Source organism: Mirounga angustirostris, unplaced genomic scaffold (genome assembly GCF_029215605.1).
Source record: "Mirounga angustirostris isolate CCGP_5_RB_7025 unplaced genomic scaffold, mMirAng1.0.hap1 SCAF_11, whole genome shotgun sequence".
Lineage (NCBI taxonomy): Eukaryota > Metazoa > Chordata > Mammalia > Carnivora > Phocidae > Mirounga > Mirounga angustirostris.
The window spans coordinates 27,762,582-27,783,323 of NW_026991719.1; the positions used below are offsets into that span (position 1 = coordinate 27,762,582).

General features: G+C 34.6%; 1 protein-coding gene across 10 annotated transcripts in view; it reads right to left on the minus strand.

Annotated features, from left to right (window-relative positions):
- The window catches only part of DMD (dystrophin), a 2,113,108-nt gene that overhangs the window by 1,200,563 nt on the left and 891,803 nt on the right, over nucleotides 1–20,742 (minus strand). For all 10 annotated transcript variants that reach the window (XM_064573900.1, XM_064573902.1, XM_064573903.1 and 7 more), the window contains 3 exons: nucleotides 9,899–10,078; nucleotides 9,466–9,594; nucleotides 7,729–7,899 (listed from right to left, as the gene is read on the minus strand). In XM_064573900.1, coding sequence (XP_064429970.1) covers nucleotides 7,729–7,899; nucleotides 9,466–9,594; nucleotides 9,899–10,078 — 480 coding nt within the window. The remainder of the gene's footprint in view (nucleotides 1–7,728; nucleotides 7,900–9,465; nucleotides 9,595–9,898; nucleotides 10,079–20,742) is intronic.

Genomic DNA, 20,742 nt, shown 5'->3' on the forward strand with positions numbered 1-20,742 from the left:
AATTGCAAATAAATAATTTGAGTGCTATAGATTGGTTTAAAAATGCTTCAAATCAGTCTCCTCTTTCCACTCTGCAGCTTTGAAAATTTATTTATCATTACAATGTCGGTATAAAAAATAAAATAATTCATGGAAACCAAAAGGAATAAAGTTTCAAGGACCAGTAACATCCTGTAATACAGAAAAGACATAGTACTGATATGATATGAAGAGTTATTTCAAATCCAAATATCTGGAGAGGAAAGAAAACTTACAAAGAAAAATACGCATATTAGAAGACCTATCTAGAATGAAGATAATCACAGTTTATAGATTCATTCACTCACTTATGTTAAATTCATAAGAGCAAACTCCAAAAAAACATGAGAAATTAAATTTAAGAAATTTAATTGACTCGACTGACATTATATTGGCTAGATTCTTTTACTAGTTAGCTAAGGTACTGGTTTATCTTTGATGCTTTGAGGATGAGAATGTGAAAATGAGGTAACTTCCCAACCTTGTGGAGTTAATTAAAGGATGTTACCCAGTACATCAGCTTTTGAATTGATGAGATTAATCTCATGGTCATACTTTTCAGAATTAGATAGAAAATATATTGATTGGTTAAGATATATTGGTGGTTCAAGAATCAGCCCACTGCCTGCTTCTTGTTAAATATAACTTGGAATATTTCTTTACCTCATGATTAAATGAGTTCAGAAGTAGCAGCTGAAATAGGAGAAGGAAGGATTGCACTGTAAAAATATATGAGGGAAACAAATGAATTAAAAGCAAAAATACAACACTTTGGACAACTGTGTGTTTTTTCTTTTCTCTTTTCTTCCTTTTTTCTCCTTCCCTTTCTTCTTTCCTCTCTCATTTCTGCTTTTTTGTTCAATTCTTTTTGTTTTTAATACAAAGAAGTGCACTGAAATCATTGTTTTTTTTTTTTTTTAGGTGAAATTAGACATGTTTATATTAACATATAAACTGACAATAAATACCTGATAATATAAACAGAGGTAATAAAGTATGCTGGGTTTCAGCATGCTGGAGTAGACAAAGCAATGAACCAGGATTTGACATTTTTCTAACCACGCTAACTGTGAGAACATGGGCAACCCACTGGCTCTCATAGTCCCCTGTAAATATCTGAAAGTCCCTGGTCCAAGGAATGATTACTTGAATCCGATGATGACTTAGCAGAGGAATAGTTTTCCTTCTTAAAGGATAACAATCAGGAATCACCAAATAGCTTTACGTATTTAAATGTCATGCTAATAAGACCCAGTTAGTTCTAGCAAATGACATTGCTCACCAAACTGGATTGACATTTACTTTGAAAACATTTTAAATGATTGTAAGAAGGATTTGTTACTAAATTTTCAACAGAATTAACCTTGATAAAGGGATAGCAAGCTACAAATGTGAGAAGTTGTTAATATAGGAATTCTGTTGCAAGGCTCATTTCTTATTTATTTCAGCGAAATAAAATTAGCAGGTATAGTATTACATGGCTTGGATATTAATTTGTTAATATTATTTGAGGATATTAACTGTAATTGTTACATTTTTAGTACCCTACAAATTATGCAATTCCTGTGGAATTTTACCAAAGTTTTTATTTATGTTTTCTGTTATAATTTCTTTGTAGAAAATTTTATTAAAAAGTGTGTATGTGTATGTGCATGTGTACAACAATACACATGTATTACTATATATGTGTGTACACATACGAACACACACATATGCAAACAAGAATAACCATACCAATTAATGGGCCATGTTCTCTTCTATCCGAGGAGGTGTTAAATTAGAAAGAGACTACAAAGTGGAAAAAGATCAATATATTTGTATTGATAAAGTTGATTACTGAAGATTAGATATTACTTAAAATTTTCAAATCCAATAAATCTCATTTTGACATTCTAGGTCATATTTATAAGAGGTATTATTTATTACCCACTAATGTTTAGGAAAGCCAAAACATTTGTCTAAACTATCGTTAACGTATTCATACATTACTTTTCACATATAAAGCCACTATTTAAGATAGATTAACCCAACCATATAGGGTTTTTTTTCTTTCCCCTGATATATTCTATATTAAATGGGAAACTCACTGGCTTTCTCATAGCTGTGCGTGTGCGTGTGTGTGTGTTTGAAAAGTCTCTGATCCAAAGAACGATTACTTTTCCATCTGCTAACACTGATTGGAGGTTAAAAACTTGACACTGTAATTATAATAGCAACAAAACTATGAATATTTACACATATGATGCCAGACTGTCCAAATCTCATGTGATAATTACACTAAATACATATAGAGAAACTGCTTACATGAATTTTAAAAGCAATTTTAAGGCCCATTATGGAAATTAAAGGATACAGGGTATAAAATATCTACCGGCACATAACTCTTTTTTTTCTCAATAGCCATAAATCTTAATAAAGAATTGAAGACATAGAAAACAAGTGCACCTTTCTTTTGGTTGGTACCAATTGCAGGGCCAATAATTTAACATTTCAGCTCCATAGAAATGAAGACAATTTAAATAGGCAAATTACACATATAAGTTTTATAATATCTTGTAACAAAGTAATTACCTATATTAATAGGACATAGCTAGATAAAATCTGTTTAGTCAACATTATTTTGAAATTATTATAATGTGATAAATATATCTTGATGCATATTTTATTCTTGAAACTCATATGTAGACTTTCATACTCAATGAGTCTTGAATTCTGAGCCATTTTTCAGCTCACCATCTTTTTGGCCCTCGCATGTAATAATTTAAGTCTAGGTTAGTTCTTAATGTCTGTAGACCACTGGTTCTCAAAGTGGATCCTAGATCATTAGCATCGATATCACCTAGAAACTTCTTAGACATGGAAATATCAGGCCACACTCAAGGCCTATTGAATGATAATCTCTGTGGGCAGTGGGGGCAGGCGATAGACAGCAATCTGTGTTTTAACAATTCCTCCAAGTACAGAAAGTTTTGAAAGTCACTGCTCTACACTGTCGCTTCCTTTTCATTCCCAGAGATATCCCTTTATTTGAGGTACTCAGTGTTTCTCATCTAGACTATCACCATGGCTTCCTAATTGGTTTCCCTACTTCCTGTTATTATTCAGTTGAATTCTCTTCCCAACCACTATTGGACTAACCTTTCAACAGTGCACTGAAAACAAAACAAAACAAAATAAAACAAAACAAAACAAAAAAACATTAAGAACTCCTCATTGCCTACTGAATTAAGCATAAACTATTTGTCTGGTTGTCATGACCTCTCCACACTGTGTCTAATCATCCTCTTCATTCTTATCATCCACAACTAAGCTTCACACTCCATGCTCTACATTTTGTAAGTAAACTGAATGTACTCTCCACTGAACACTCCATACACTTTGAGCTTTTTCATAGGTTATCCTGAATTGCTACCTCTTCTATGTTGCTAGAGTGGCTGGTAAATTCACTCAGCATACACTCATTCTTGGCCCAATATCCATGAACATACCTCGCTCCACAATTAAACAGTAAGCTCCTTGAATTCATCACACCTTAGCTAGCAATACAGGTACCACAGAACCAAACATTATGACCTGAAATACTACACTGTTCGTAAGAGATCATTCATATTGGTCCCTTTTCCCAACCATTCCTTCATTAATCCTTTAAGATCTACCTCAACTACCATCTCTCCCAAAATGCAGACTCCCCTCTCCAACTTGGCTTCTCAGAAGATGGAGAGGAGTAGAGCTGCCATAAGGAACAGCACTAAGTAGTCAGCTTATTTCTGCCCTCTATGCATCTGTTTCCTGTTATCTTCTTTTCCTGACAGTATCTTCCTCATCAGCACCCTGCTACACCACCATGTTCAGAAGCCCTAAAACCGAAAGAGTTGAGACATATTGTCTCCCCCCATTGATTTCATTGACTTTACCCGGGTTAGGAAGTTACCACTGATTCATTTCTATAATTCTGACCATCCCCATTAAAACTGCCATTTTCTCAAACTGATTTCATAGAGATTAGGAGAAATTAAGCTTTCTCAAAGCAGTCAGGTACTTCTGATATAAACCTAAATGAAATAGGAAGAGGTAGCATTTCATGTCATATTTGGGACAAGCAGAACTTCCTAGTATTTCTTATATTGGTCCACTTGATAATCTATAAGGCTGGTCCTTACAATGGAAATAGCAAAGACATCTTTTTGATCCCAGCCCATTTCCAGCAGAGGCCAGAAGGAGAAATCAGTCATTCCTCCATTTCTTTTTCCCATCAATTTCTGCCTCAATTCTCAAAATTTGGCCATTCAAAGCTAATATATAATACAATGGAAATAATTGTGGATATTAAGGATTTTTACCATTTTGTATTTATAAAGTAACATGTAGGTTTTTAAAACGTATGCTTTTACATATCTTAAGTCATTTGATCTTTTTTTCGCTTAACCAACTGAGCCACCCAGGCGCCCAAGTCATTCGATCTTTACCACAATCTTGAGGTGGCTCTGAGAGGTAAAGTGTCACATCCATGATCACATTCAAAGCAAGTTCTGTGGCTTGAAACTAAAAACTTTTTCCTTTCACTATGCTGTTCCTCATTAATGGTTAAAAGTTACCACTAGAGAGAGCTGCATCTGATGGACAAGTTCTCAACCAATCTAAACTGAGGACCACAGTGGCCACTGCCTTCCGGATTTTGTAATTTCTTGTCATGAACAGTCTTTGCAGAAGACATAAACTTTGTCTTCTTCACCAAACAATGAATCCAGGGATTGTCAGTGAATTTTCAGGGTAAAATTTTGTCTACTCAAGTGCCCTTTCTCTTTGACCTTTAAAAGGATCCTGAAGTTAGTTCTTATACTGAGTCTCTTTTCTACCCATATATATTCCCAATCTACTTTAATTTATTTAATCACTGTAGATTTTCTCCAAGATTATTCTTTTAAGTAAAACCTGCCCATAAACTCAACCATAAGAAGGGCATACTCCACCCCAATCTTCCCATGCATAAGCTCTACTGTATTAGGAGCTTGACTTTGGGATCAAGTCACCCCTGAGAATTCCAGCACTTCCAGAATTACCATACTCTGTAAACAAACACACATACAGGTCATTATTTTAAATTCCTTATTACATCAACAAAAGATCACTGGGCTGTCACAATTCAGAACTATTAAGAGCTAATCTAATTACTCCTAATTTTAGCTAATCTAACCCAGAGACTTTACACTATGTTCTATGGACATAAGTTGTATCTCTTGAACCCTACCACAGGAAGAAGAAAGATAAAAGGACAGAAATCACCCATCCACTAACCCTCCTGCTATCCATTTTATACATTCTGTTCTAAACAATAACCCTTGGGGGCTGGGGGTAGTGGTGGAATGCTTTCCTTTTAAGGATTACTAATCTAGTTTAACTCCTTTATCTTATAAACATTAAAATGGAATTTAAGAGAAACCACATGTTCTGCCTAATGCTGACAAAATTACGCCTCGGATTCCATCTTCCATGTCCACTGCTCTTCATATTATACTATGTGACTGCTGGAATTACCTCATTAATTGAACATCTCCATGAAGATGTACTAGTATTAAGCATGTCAGATGATTGCAATGACTAAGTTTGTGTTCGTAAACAGATATTTTTAAGTATCTTTTGCACCTGTGCCTATTTCCACACTAGCACAATGCAATGAACAAATCAGCAAAATGTCAGATAAGCTTTATCTCCATGTTTTTGGTTTCATCATGATGACAGAGCATAATTATCTCTCAAAGCCCCCAAATGGGGTCACTATCGCATCCAGTCATCTTTATTAATTTAGAGAAAAAGGAGTATTTTGAAAAGTGACAATGTGATTCTTTTGTTAATTAATATATAATTGAAAATATTTATTTAAAATCTCTTATGCCTTTCTTCAGTAAGGAAAATAAAAGAAGTGCAGCGAGTGGCTCACCTAATGAATGATGTATAGAAGTAACTGACAAATGTGTACAGAACATAGGATGAAAATTCACAAACTCCTCTTGGCCATGCTAAGTCTGGCAGCTTCCTATCATACAGGTTGAATTCTACTCATTTTTCAATATCTACAAGTCACAATCTTGTGACATAACTTGTCTCAATCTACTGTTGAAAGGATCAAGAAAACAATACCCTGTTTTCTCTGAAATATTCTCTAGCTTACTGATATATACAACAGGAGGAATACAAAACCTAGTAATGAAGTATTAGCATCCATTTAAGATGACTGAAATAGCCTTTGGTTGTTTAGATATTACATACTCTAATGATAATCCCTAGAAGTAAAAACAATTGTCTTAAACAGCAGAGTAAATTCTTACAAAGGACAATTATGCTGTGAAAGTAAATTTTGGAGCCTTTCAGATATTTTCCAGGTGAGGACAGCTTCCTTAAAATAGTACATAAATGAGTATCACTAACTCATTAACTTAAACATTACAAAGAAGAAGCAATGCATTAAGGTAAGCTAATACCTTTTTGCTTTGGGAAGGCGAGTTCTGAAGGATAACTATGTTTCATGGGTATAAAGTATTTAAAATTCAAATCACATTTCAGTATAGTTTAGAAACTCTTTTAAATATGTACCAGTACATATAACAGTGATACATTGGAATGCATTAGAAAATATAGCAATTGTAAATCATGCTATTATTGGGTATCCATATTTTTCAAAATAATTTTCAAGCACATTGTCCTATTGTTCCAGGGGTCAACACTTACCTGACATATTACATATTTTCTCACAAATATTTCAAAAATGATTTTCTCACTTAAGATTACTTATAGCAATTATCTGTATATGTAAATACATATATTTATTTTATATACATTTTTGTATTTGAAAGTATTATATATTGAAAAATGTGTCAATTGGCATTTTATAAAATTGGGGGTAATTACCTTGCAACTTGACACTAACCCAAAAAAGTTGGATTTATATATTTTTATATATTTTTGCAAGCTACCTATTAGGTAAGATTTTGTCTTCATTAAATGTTACACAAATATAAAGGTTTATCATGCAAAAGTTCCATATCCCCTGGTTCTTCATTAAATTGAATATAAATAGACATATAAAATTACAAAATTAAGATATATAAGCTTTGCAATCATTTGTTTTCATGGCTTGAGCATGTCATTGCAGCCTAATGGGTTTCGTCACAGTAAGTATCGGCAGTTAGCAAGAGCAAGTTAAATATACACACATACACACATGTGCACAACCAATAAAGAGATACAAACACCCTAGATCATGCAGGAGATATACAAGGCCCAATTTTGGATATTTGATCCATATTACACACAAGCAATATTGTATTTGGCAAAATAAGTCAGTAGTGCTTTCCTTAGTTGGATGTCTTTTGTGCTTTGTTGTTGTTGGCCTGCAGCATGCTATTTGTTACTCTGCTGTAGGTTACCCCTGAAAGTACATATGGAAACCAGTACAGAATGCACTTCTAGAATAGCTGTGGCATGAAAGGAAAAATGACAGAGAGAGAGAGAGACAGGGAGACTGGTGGGGGGTAGCGGGGAGAGATTGATCTCCCATGAGATTCAGTGGTAAAATTTCCTTATATACATTTTGGCCTTCATTTTCTTTTTGAAAACCTTGCTGTGGGGGTCGCTTGCCCCCTTCAGAGTACTGCGCAACCTTCGCAAGAGATCATTTATCACTAGTTTCCACCTTGGAGCAGATCTTCCTACCTTTCCAGTCTTAATTCTGTGAGAAATGGCTGCAAATCGATGGTTGAGCTCTGAGATTTTGGGCTCTACTACTTTCCTGCAGTGGTTGCCGCGGTTTGCCATCAGGTTTGCTGCTTGGTCACGCGTGGAATCCACCTTTGGGCGCATGTCATTCATTTCAGCCTTTAAACGCTATATTCCGTGAGCAAGAGACAGGGCTTGACGTTAGTAATTAAATGGAAGTTGAGAGAGAGACAGAGAGTGAAAAAGAGAAAGAGAAAGAAAGAACGAGCACATGCAGAGGAATACAGAGGGAGGAAAAAAACCAACTTCCATAAAATAGAGGAGACTGAGAATGTGTGCCATCTCAGGAAAATAGATCACCGTCCTTGTTTAAGTTGAGTCTAGGCTTATTTTTAGTCTGAGGAAGGATGAGGGATATTTTCCTGACTTCTCTATGTTGCCCACAACAATCATAATATTGAATATTTAGTCTTATTTTATCTTAACTCTACTCAATTTCATAGCTGTGGAGCAACCTTAATATATGCTCAGGAGGAAAGGTAGCTGAATAACAATTTTCTATTCCTCCTGGGTACTTTCGAGTTCCTTTTTATTATATGGAGTGTCATGGGGGAAAAATGGATTTTCCAACAGATAAGGATTCTGTGTCACAGACAGAGGGAGTGAGGAAGGTTCTGCCTGACTCAAGGGGTCAGAGAGGGTATAAGTGAAACAACTCAGGTCCTATTATTTCAAAGGCCTTGAAGGAAATTCACCATAAGATAGCATTCCTTAACTACACATCAAAGGACAAGAGAAAGATAAGGTACACACAACAGAGTGAATATGTTTTGGGGATAGCCTGAAATACATCAACAGTTTTTCATTAAAAATAAACTATAATCTTGGGAAAAGAGTAATTTCATAAAAAAGAAACAAATGAATTGTTCAGACAGAAACTACAATTTTTGAGTGTTAAATAGGAACCCACTAGTTAATTACCATTATTTTGGCAAAACAAAATAAGGAATCATTAATTTAAATGAAATTTGTTAAAATTCAACTCTTCCTATTTAATTTTGAAAGATGTTATCAAATGGAGATAACATAGCATCAATAAGATAAATTCACACATTATACCTCTCATATCCTTTTATAGGCAGCACTTTTTTTTTTTTTTAATGAAGATTAAGTTGCCTTTCAGAAAGATGACTCAGGACATCCTAATAATTGGTTTCAATACACAGAGAACAGAAAGCCATGTTTATTTTACATATAGTTAAAAATAAAAACATCCAGATTTATATAAGCTCAGTACTGTTACTAATTATGAAGATTTGGATATTGCATAGGCAAAATGTCCAGATGACTGGATTTCAGGTGTTTACTCAGATAGGCTGTGAATGATACTGGGAAACTGATCCTTATGTTAGATATAAGAACACAGTACTAAGTAGTCAAATGGGCAGGGGTTTGCAAAATGACACCAAAATAAATCCTGGAATCCCTTTGTCATCAGAATTTGTTTTGTGTAATTAGGTGAGAGGTGGATATGGACAGATATCCAGATTACAAAACTCTTCAAAGTCATTAACTCCCATGTGAATTAAGAAAGTAGGGAGGGAAGGAAAATAGGAAGGGGGGGGAAGAAGGAAGAGAGGAAGAACTTTTTTCATTCTTATTAAGAACTCCTTGATGATCAACATAATTGGTGTGCAGTTAGAAAATTACTTTTCATAATATTTTATTTGCTACCTTAAGTATGTCTTCTTTTTGCTGAGGTTTCTTTTTCTCAGATTCATCCAAAAGTGCTTCAGCCTGAATGATCCAGTTTGTGATGTAATCCACATTCTGGTCAAAGTTTTCCATGTGTTTCCGGTATTCCTTAATTTTACAGAGATATACCATGATATAATATTGGTTAGATAATATTCTTAAAAGATTTTCCTACTTTCTATAATGTTAAAAGGCAAAAAAATTTAGTATCAGTCAAATCATACTTAGGTGTGATCTCCATGTAAAATACAGCAGAGACATGGCAAAATATTAAAATATAGTTATAGGTGTTAAGAGCCACCATTTATGTGAAGTTGAGGAATGTGCAGACATAAATGTCATTATTCAAAGCATACATAATTTCCTTCTCATAATGGAGAGGGGTTGAAAATCCTCTAGGCTCTTCTCTTACCAACAAAAGGTTTAACCACTCTTCAGCTCGGGAAGTGACAGCTATCCAGTTACTATTCAGAAGACTCAGTTTATCTTCCACCAAGGTCTCCTTCTTGCCCAAAACCGTTTTCAAGGCCTCTCCTAGCTCTGTGACACTCTTCAGGTGAACCTTCTGTTTCTCAATCTCTTTCTGAGTAGCCTGTGAAAAGGACAGTATTTGAGCTTTAGTCTTTAGATTTAATGCCTTTGAAATGGCTGTGAGTATGGTTACTGTGTTAAGATTTTTCAATAATTTAAAACTTCCATATGTCTTTATGAATGATGAAAATCATACCATATACATTGTAGTTTCCTTACTGGGTATATACAAGCATATATGTATACAGAAACATGATGAATTTCTATTTATGATTGTTTACATTTAACAGATAAACATACATATTGTTCATCTAAACATATTTATATTAATTTATAAATGTACTGGGTGAAGACAGACCTTAGAAACCTCATGCACAAATAAGCAACTGCTTTTAGAAAATTCAGCAATTAGTGTGCTCTTATATTTCTACAGTAGAAAATTTCAGCATTTTGGTGCCACAAACCTATCTGGAATCTGGTGAAACATAAGGACTCTTTCTCATAATAATAGTTTTTAAAGATTTTATTTCTTTATTTGACAAGAGAATGTGCACAAGCAGGGGGAGCAGGAGAGGCAGAGGGAGAAGCAGGCTCCCCGCTGAGCAAGGAGCCTGATGCGGGACTCGATCCCAGGACCCCGAGATCATGACCTGAGCTGAAGGCAGATGCTTAACCAACTGAGCCACCCAGGCGCCCCTCTCATAATAATATTTTTTAAAAATAAATTTAAGTCCACTGGATTTTAAAGAAAAGGAGTTCTACTGGAAAACAATATACAGAATATCTTTTTAAAACCTGTAAGATAGTAATAACTGTCTTCTTGCCTAACAATTGTAACTACAATAATCTAGCAGCAGGTCTTTAGGATAATTTAAAAGCAGTGATGACCATAACTGGTGTCTTGAAATTTATACAATGACTAGAATGTGATGTAAAATTATCTGCCATTTTTACTGATGGCAAAGTTGCAGGAACTGCAGCTATTACTGGGGTTTGCTGCTCACATTCGTCATTGAAAAAAAAAACAAAACACTTAATTTCAATTAGAGGTATGTGAAAATAAAGAGGTAATATGAAAACCCCTAAGAAAGCACCACCACTTTCTAAGACTTGATTTACAAAACTTGAAAACAAGCACATTTAATATTAGAAATTATGTAGAAAGTTGATAAAAAAAGTGATCCTGGTACAAATGTCTACAGTCAGCTCTACCCCTAGCCCTTTTCTGCTGATGTATCATGGCAGACCAGGTGACCATCTTGCACTTCCCTGTCTCTGCCCTGATCCCTTTCTTGTCCTCACACAGTTGTGGGACATTTCACTAGGGAGTAAGCCAGACCAGATCCTCACGACAAGTTTAACTGAAAGATACAGAGACTGTGATAACACACCAGCTAAGTCATTTAGAAATGGAAGAGATGTTTTCACCACAGCAAACCAAAGCCATAGTAAGACAAAATCACTGGGAACAGCAACAGTAAGAAAGAGGAGGGAACCCACCTGCAAAGAGGCAAATGAAACATGCACAGAGACTAACAGAGGTGGTCCAAGTAATCGAGACGGAGAGCGTGGGTCTCTATGAGCCCAGCTTGTATCTCATCTTTAATTCCTAGATGCTCTATGGCTGTCTTGCCTTCACATCCTCAGGTCTGTTGTACTCAAAATCACTACATATACACATTTTGTTTTTGCCTTTCATATCACAAAAATAGGGGGAATAAATTTAGTAAAAAGACTGTATAAAGTAATTTGTGCACAAAGATACTGTTTCTCCTATCCCCAAATAATCTTTTGTATTTGTGTTTTTCTTTTCCAACAGAAAAATACCTGAAATTCAAGTAATTATTGCCAAATGCACTTATTGGCTACCGTGTAGAGGGTTAGCTGTAATGTAGGTGTTGTCTGTAATACCTGGGTGAACTTAGCTGTTCATAGAAGGAACTCCTTCATGTAGCAATCATAAATGTTACTGAGCTCCTACTAAAGGCATCACTCTTGTAGCAATGACATAGGTGATTCTACTTAATGTCTTTAAGAAAATTAATGAGAAATGCCTCCTTTGCATGAAAACAGCCCCTCTAGAGTTTGACTTGTGTGTGGTCATGGGCTAGATTTTATCCCTTTCATTCCTTTCATCTGCATCCTTGTGTAGAACACAACCTTTACAACCGTATATGGTGGCCATTGTTCTAGGCACAATAAAATGACAGAGAAAGTCTCTGTCCTTATAAAACTTATACTCAAGATGTATTTGTCAAAGATATGGAAAGATAGGCAAATGAACACGCCCTCCTTCCTACATTCATTTCAGACTAGTGGCTTGTCACCAGAGATTACTTATTTGCAAAGATAACACCTCACAAAGTTGAATCTTACTTTGTATTTGGATTGGTAAAGACTGTCTTAAAGATGACACTATGTTTTGGCTTTGATATAAAAAGTGCATAAACAGACATTTGTCTTTTCTATGCCAGGAAATGCAATTAAGGACCATGGAAATTTCCAAATCTCAGAAGGGTTAGAAGTTTTGAATTTAGGAAATATTGTTGCAGAAAGTTCATGGATCACAACCAACTATTATGGATTAAACATCTGCCAAAATTCTATAGCTAATTTTCAAGAGAAAATGTTTAATGTCTAGGGATACTTCATTCCGTTAATGAAAAGAATAAAATAGGGAATGTAGATAATTTCTAGTGTCACTTTAGTTTCCCCAATATTATAGGATACAACTCAAAGACATGAAAGTTATTGTCATGATTAATATGAACTTGAAAAAAGCAGTGACTATCATGGTGATAATAGCACCAAAAGTGATTCACTCTTTCCACTTAGTGTAAAAAACACCTAGAGTTAAATCTTCACATTTGGCATTCAAGAACAAACTGGTATTAAATAATTTGTATAAATTCTATTTTTCATTAGGAAAAATATTGTACTCATTGAACAGATTTTTATTTTTCCTACAGAAGTATTTTTCCCTTAGTTTCAGGTGTATAACATTTATTTTAAATTAAAAGTATGACTTTAAAATATTATGATCTTAGACTTCAAAAAATATACTGATCTGACTTTCTGAAGATCTAAATATCAATTAGTGAATTTGCTTTTGGTGCTTAATATCCACTCTGTACTGTGCCATTCACTGCTAGAGATTAGAAAGGAGGTAGTCTTTGCATACCCTGCTTTAATTTTACCCACAGTGTAGCTGCAGAGAAAGGCTAAAGCACAATCAAGTAATTTGGCATCATACTAGAAAGAATGTAATTGTTTGACAAAGATGAGTCACGGCTGGGATGAGCATGAATGGCTTTAAGGGAGGGGTGATACTTGAAACTGAAGTTCACCATTAAGGATTGGATGGTTTGGATTGACTACAGACCAAGTGCCAAACAATCTAGAAAATATGAAGGTCAGAATCAAAAGCCACCAAAAGAAAAATATGGAGTACTTACTGGAAAATAAAAAGATAAATTTTATGATGTCAAGGAACTATTCCTTGGCTCTAATAGTTTCCCATACCATAAGAATGTCTATACTTGCTGATGTATTGAGAACTGAACTAATGGACTGAAATCCAGCTACTGTTTTGCCCATTCTTTCCATACCCTCACTCAGGCCTCTCTAAGGGATGTAGTTTCTTAAGCGGTTGGTGAGATGGGGAGAAAGAGTTGCTCAAACATGATACTTCCTTCTCTTAAAAAGCACCCAATCCAATCCAATCCTCAGCACGCATGCCTTCTTTGGCTACTGTGTTGGGTGAGGGATGGAGAAGGTTCTGAAGGGTCTACCCTAATGAATGGACAAGTTCAAATTCAGTGACTAAATTGATGAAGTCGTAACTCAACTTTTAGGGATTTTTTTTTTTTTTCAATCTTGTGGTAATGTGACAGCTTCTAGGGTTGATTTTAAGGCTGAGTAAAAAACAAAATTATGCACATTCAGTTTTATTTTGACCTATGACACGGCCATAAGTCTAATTTTGGGAGTTTCACCAGCAGCTTAATGTGAACTACACGCTTGGCACCAGGGGTTTTTAATGACATAGAAAAAATATCAGCTAAGAGTACTACTCGGTTCAAATATTAACTGCCATAAAATCTAACATACTTTTACTGTCCATATGTTTAATTTGTAACATTTGATACCAGTTCCAGCATAGAGTAGAAATATTAAACACTAATTTCCATGATTTCAAAGACATAAATTTGTTGTCGACTTCTTCCTAGCCATAGAAATTTTCAAATCCTACTCCAATTTCCTTAGAATAAAAAAGGGGTGGCATAGGTTAACTTCTAATAAAGATACCCATGTGTTCAAGTGAAGGATGGAAAATACATTCTGATTCATTCTTCATATCTGAAAGTTAAATCACCCGAGTCTAATTTAAAATGGCATTAGGTTCAGGATTCACTCATCAGCTTATCAATTCATTTCACTGATGGGTTAGCAGGATGGGAAAACTCATTCTGTTGGTTTCTAATGATCACACCATCATGAGATGGAAACATTTTTGTTAATTTTATTTAAAGGTGAAATAGTAAAAAGTGTAAGATTAATTATCTGATCCCACAGAAACACATCCACAACTATTTTCTGACAGGAGCAGAGAAACATAGCCCACTTGGGCTTGACCTCTCACATTTTCAGACGTCCAATGGCTTCCAAAAGTTTTCCTGGAATTTCCCAGTGACTTAGATTCTCAAGATAACTCCTCTGACTTACTATCATTCCCACTCCCCTCCCCCAACCTTCTTAATCTCTAAATGTCTCCTGTCCCATAGGTTCTATCGTCATTCAGTCCCACATTTAGTTAAAAAAAAAAAAAAAAAAAGTGCCACAATACCATTTCCATATATCTTCCTCCCTTTACTAAAATGCTACTGAATTCTTGTTTATTTTAGCTCTTTCTTAATCTCTTATGCAAGTTCCCTCTAATATGGATAAAGGGTTAACTAACACACCCAAAAGGATGTTTTAAAATGTTCCCCTTCCCAAGTGGATTCTGCATTTTGTTAGTCCACATAATTATACCATTTCTGATCATCAGGAATGGGAGAGAGTTCTTTCACCTCTAGGTACAAAATATAGTTATGGGAAAAGAATTTAAAAATTACATTATTGCTATTCTAAAATGCATTTCTCCCATATTAAGGTTTCTGAAATTGACATGACACTTAGAATTTGTATTTATGTTTAAGATGATGGTGTTTCTTTTGATCTACAACAGCTGTCATTAAATCAATGGTGTATCATACAATCTAATGTCTTAAATGTGATAAAATATGATATTAATTGTTTTTGCAGGTCCCTACATTTCTCTGTCATGGCTAGAGGTTTAGGACACATTTTATTATTAGGCTAATGTGACGGAATAATATAATGATAAATCAAAAAAGAACATAAAACATTAAATAGTGGATTTTATGGCAATGTGTATTGACTTTTTATTAATAATGTATTGTCTATTAAAGAAGAATTTCATGAAAGCAGAATGTGCAGAACAGAAATTATAGCTATAACTATAATGACAGTGAATAGTGACTCCAATGGCATTTAACAGATGTTCTATTTTCTAAGTAACAGCTGCTTGATGCATTCATTTTACCAAGTTAATGGTCTGCTAGTGTTATTTCACTTCACAGATAAATTACTATGCTCGCTTTAAAAAAAGATATGCAATTTTTCATGGGGATGATAGTGTAACAGACTTTAGAAATAAGTAATAGTTCTCATGCTTTTATAGCTAAGAGGAGTGATGAGTTGAAGCAATTATCCAGATAATCTAGGACCAGGGGCCAGATCTCTTTCAACTGTGAAAGGTAATTGTTTAAAAAAAAAATACAGGACATGGTTGACTAAACTGAATGTAGACCTAGTAAGAGTACTTGTATTGCATTATCTGGTGGTTCTCAAACTTTGCTGAATTATTAGAGACACTGGTCACACTCAGGCCAATTAAATCATAATTTCTGGTGTAGGCTCCAGGCATTGATAGGCTTTTAAATTTTCCCAGGTGATTTCAATGTGCAGCCAATGCTGAGAACCAATTGGCAAACAAAATGATGCATTCTGTCACAAGATTTTATTGGGTGATTGTCATTAAATTTTAGGACTGAAGTGACAGCAGAAAGATAATTGAGGAAACTTATCACTGTTCTTCCTCATGTTGAATATTATAAAAATCTGTCCCTGAAATCAAAATGAAAATCACAATGACTTATTATATAAGTGGCTTTTTAGACATCAATTATTTTGCATTATTTAACACCCTGAATTGAATTCAACATTTGTGTGTATGTGTGATTCTTTCAGGCAACTCTCAGTATCCCAACGCTACTGTTAATAAAATCTAATGGTCAATTTATGAAAAATAGGAGATATGAACTCTCCAAAAGCTGATGGATTTAAAGTATTAAAGAACTGAAATAATTTTTCCAGGGAATTATATTTGATCATTTTAATTTTTATATAACACTGTGAATATTAAAAGGGCTTTAATATAGCTGAATTATTTAAGTGGCTTTGAATTTTTGACTACTGAAACTAAATTGGGAATACATGAAATCTGCTAGTGGTTACATCAGAAAATCATATGGATTAAATTTTGCTGAAGCTTACATTTTCCAAACATAATGATCATCAGAGATACAAACTTCTATTTAATCATATAACTATTTACTTTCCTACAGTTATTTTTTGTGCTCAATTCCTATGCTAAATAATTGAAGCCATAATGGGATATTGAGAATCAACTGACTTATATCCAAACTAATCAAGTGATGTTAAGACAAATGCACACAGGATTGTCATTTTATTATTTTCATGCAGACTTATTTAATCTGCACTTTAAATTTAGCCACTGTGTATATTTTTCTTATTGTGAATGACGAACAACTTTTTTGTCACTTTAGAATTAGATTACCTTAAAATTATAAGAAAATATGAATTCTAACAATAATTATAGTGGGAAAAAGCTAATGAAGTCAAAGATAGCATTGGATTTTAGTTGTGGGTTTGCTGTGTGCCAGGACTTCTATTTTTGCATCTATAAAATGAGAGTATTTAATCAGATGATTGTTTATGTTTCCATTTGTTCTAAAACTTACCATAGTTTTCGAAGCACATCGGCATTTTTCTCTTCTCTCAAAAAAAAGTTTTGTCATTATGTTTTAATTGTCATCTCTTAAATTGCAATTTATTTTATTGAATGGATATTTACTGAGCATGCACTATGAGTCGTTATTATTTTATGTGCAGGGGAAACACCAGTGAACAAAACACATTTTTCCTTGTTCTCTTGGCAAGTGAAATTGTTAATGCCCATGCACTAGTTCAAGAAGATAGAAGCTGTCATGACAGCTCAGGGATCCTGTGCAGTGCTGGTCCTCAAACTCCCCAGGTGCTACTAATCTCTTCTAGTTTGCCTTACCATTTCCTTCCACTGTGTCTGTTTCTACTCTATAGACATCAGTGTTTCTGATCTCAACCTGGCAAACTCCTTTAACAGAGATTTGTAAGGTATGAAGAGGGACAACGTCTAATCCTGAAACTGTCACAAACATGACAGTTACAGTTTCCTCAAGCCATTTCTGTTGTCCAGACCATGCAGGTAGGAGTGATCCACACTTACAAAATCTCTTTTTTTTTTGAGAGAGAGAGAGAGGGAGAGAGAGATTGAGCAGGGGGCAGGAAGGGGCAGAGGGAGAAAGAGAATCTTAAACAGGCTCCACATCCAGTGCAGAGCCCAACATGGGACTCAATCTCACGACCCTGAGATCATGACCTGAGCCAAAATCAAGAGGCAGATGCTTAATCAACTGAGCCACCAAGGTGCCCCTCAAAATCTTAATATTAATTTTTCCCTTTTTATCACCACTTTAATGAGGTAGACTGTTTGAACTTCAAAATACAGGAAAAGGGCTACTGAGCTTTAGGAATAACTTTTCAACTCCCATTATTAAACTTTTATCTCATTTCTGTTATTATTCTAAAATGTCTGCTTCCTGTTGACTTTAATTTTTTTTTTTTTTTTTTACCTTTTAAAACTTTAGACTACCTTTTAAATGTGTTCATTTTTTCCTCTGTAACTGAAGTCTGGAAGCATAAGTATATGGTGGGAGCTGACAGGACAGTTTTTCTTGCTTCCAGCTGTGTCTCCAGGTAATCAGCCTTGCCACCATCCTATCCTAGCTACTTCTGGAAGTTCTCTCATTCTTTCTCTTCTTGAGACCACCAAAAGTCTGATTTGAGATACCTAAGAGATTCTCAGGTTTATAGTCTTCCCCAAGTAGATGGTACTTTTAAACATTTTGAAATGTTTCATATAGCACTCAGTATATTTTGGGAGAGCTGTGTGTTCTAAAACCTATGAACATGTGACTATAGAATTTGGATCAGGAGTAAAACCTAAATGAGAGATTTTTGTTTTGGAAAGTTCATTTCTAAAACATCATTGGCCTATCAAAAGGACCCTGGAGTGCCAAACTCCTGATACTCATTCATGAAGAAGACACGGAAAGTCCAGGGTCAGGCTCATGGAAGCATGCTGAGAGAAAAATGGCAACATAAACCTTTTTATTATGTTTATTATAAGAATATTAATCAAGGTACTATCTCATTTATGATCCTGTCTAATTTTTATTCTGTATCTAAATTTTAGAAAAACACTCTCATTAGCACATTAAAACTATTTTAATGATAGTTTTAATAATTTCAACACTTTGAATCTCAGAAGTATGTTTACTTCCATTTCAGTTATACAAGATGAATAAATAAATTCTAGAGATCTGCTGTACAATGTTTTGCCTATAGCTAACAATATTGTACACCTAAAAAATATTAACTGGCTAGGTCTCAAGTTAAGTGTTCTTAGCATGGTAAAAAAAAAAAAAAAATGTTTACTTTTTATTTTGCCCAATAGGAAGCTTGGTGCCAAATTCTTTTTTAGATTTTATTTTATTTTTTTATTTTTTTAAAGATTTTATTTATTTTTTTGACAGAGAGAGACATAGCGAGAGCAGGAACACAAGCAGGGGGAGTGGGAGAGGGAGAAGCAGGCTTCCCGCAGAGCAGGGAGCCCGATGTGGGACTCGATCCCAGGACCCTGGGATCATGACCTGAGCCGAAGGCAGACGCTTAACGACTGAGCCACCCAGGCGCCCTAGATTTTATTTATTTAAATATTTGAGAGACAGAGAGGGAGAGAGAGAGAACAAGTGCACACTGGGGGAGGAGCAGAGTGGAAGGGAGAGGGAGGGGTAAAGAATCTCAGGCAGACTCTGTGCTCAGCGTGGAGCCCAATGCAGAGCTTGATTTCATGACCCTGAGATCATGACCATGAGATCATGACCTGAGCCGAAACCAAGAGCCAGACGCTTACCCTACTAAGCCACCCAGGCACCCCAGCTTGGTGCCAGATTTTGAGGCTTTAGTCTCCTCTGCCTATTCCGCTATCCACGGGATATTGTGGGTATATTCCTGTGCAAAGTTTCCTACTATAAATTTCCCTTTCTCCAGTTCTCTAATTTACTTGTGCTTGACCAGATGAATCATATGTATCTCTATAAGCTACTCTAAATAATCTTTTTCTGGAACTAGATACACAATAAATAAGTGTAATTAAAGTAGAAGTAAAGCTCAAAGGATTTAATTGTAGTCAATATATTTGAAAGTATGCTGTTTGAATAAACTAAAGGTTAAGTAAATACTTCATTAGTAACTAAATTTGATGTATAAGATTATTCTTATTTAGACATTCAAATATTTTATATATAAAGACAATTTTTTAGATCTACATAACTGAAATTCAGTAGAAATAAATGAAACACTTTTAAAATAAATTGACTCTACATATTCAAATTTTCTCCAAGTCAAAAATACTTGGAATGATTGGCAAGTACATTCAATGCACTGCATTTAAATGAATACTCAATTTATTTTGAAGAAAAAATCTGACATTTATTCTTTAAAATAGCAGACAAGACTAACAGTTGGAGTCAAGTTCTCCATCTACCAAGACAGCATGTGAAATGAGAATGTACTAAGGAATCATGGGGTTTCATGTATGAGTTTGATTTTTTCCTCTTAAAAAATTGTCATAAATGTGACTGCTTTAGATCTGTAGGTCACATGTTTTTATTATATGATTGTGAGTTTTGAAAAAGCTTTCAGCACCTTCCAAGTGATTTTATTAAACAAAGCATGTAATTTGGATGCAAATGTGTATACTTTTACTTGACCATTAAGGGGTCTTAGAGTATATTATTAGTAGCTTAGTGTTTCAAGAGATCCAGAAAAAGTGGTAAATTAATATATAAAAGAAATGCCACTTTTCCATGCTTTTTTCCTTTTGGATCTCAAATTAGTATTGTTCTTTGGTTTATGGAAAATACTTTCCAGATGGACTCAATAAGCTGACACAGCTCCAGACCACTCAAGCCTTCTAATATGACAAGAATAATCTAGAAATGTTTGCCAAGCTAATTATATGATAGTATGATATTTTAATGATTCTATGGTGAAGTTAATGCAAAAATATCTCCTTAGGTGGCTTACTCAATGACCTTATGGGGACTGTGGAATTCAGAGTTCTTGTGTGGCATACTTTCATAGTTTCACCTCAGTCAGTTGTAAATTGTAGTCAGAATTTTTAAAACCCCCTTTACTTTTAGCTCTATTCCTTTGTGCACAATTACGGTAGCATTCCAAATTATATTTATAAAG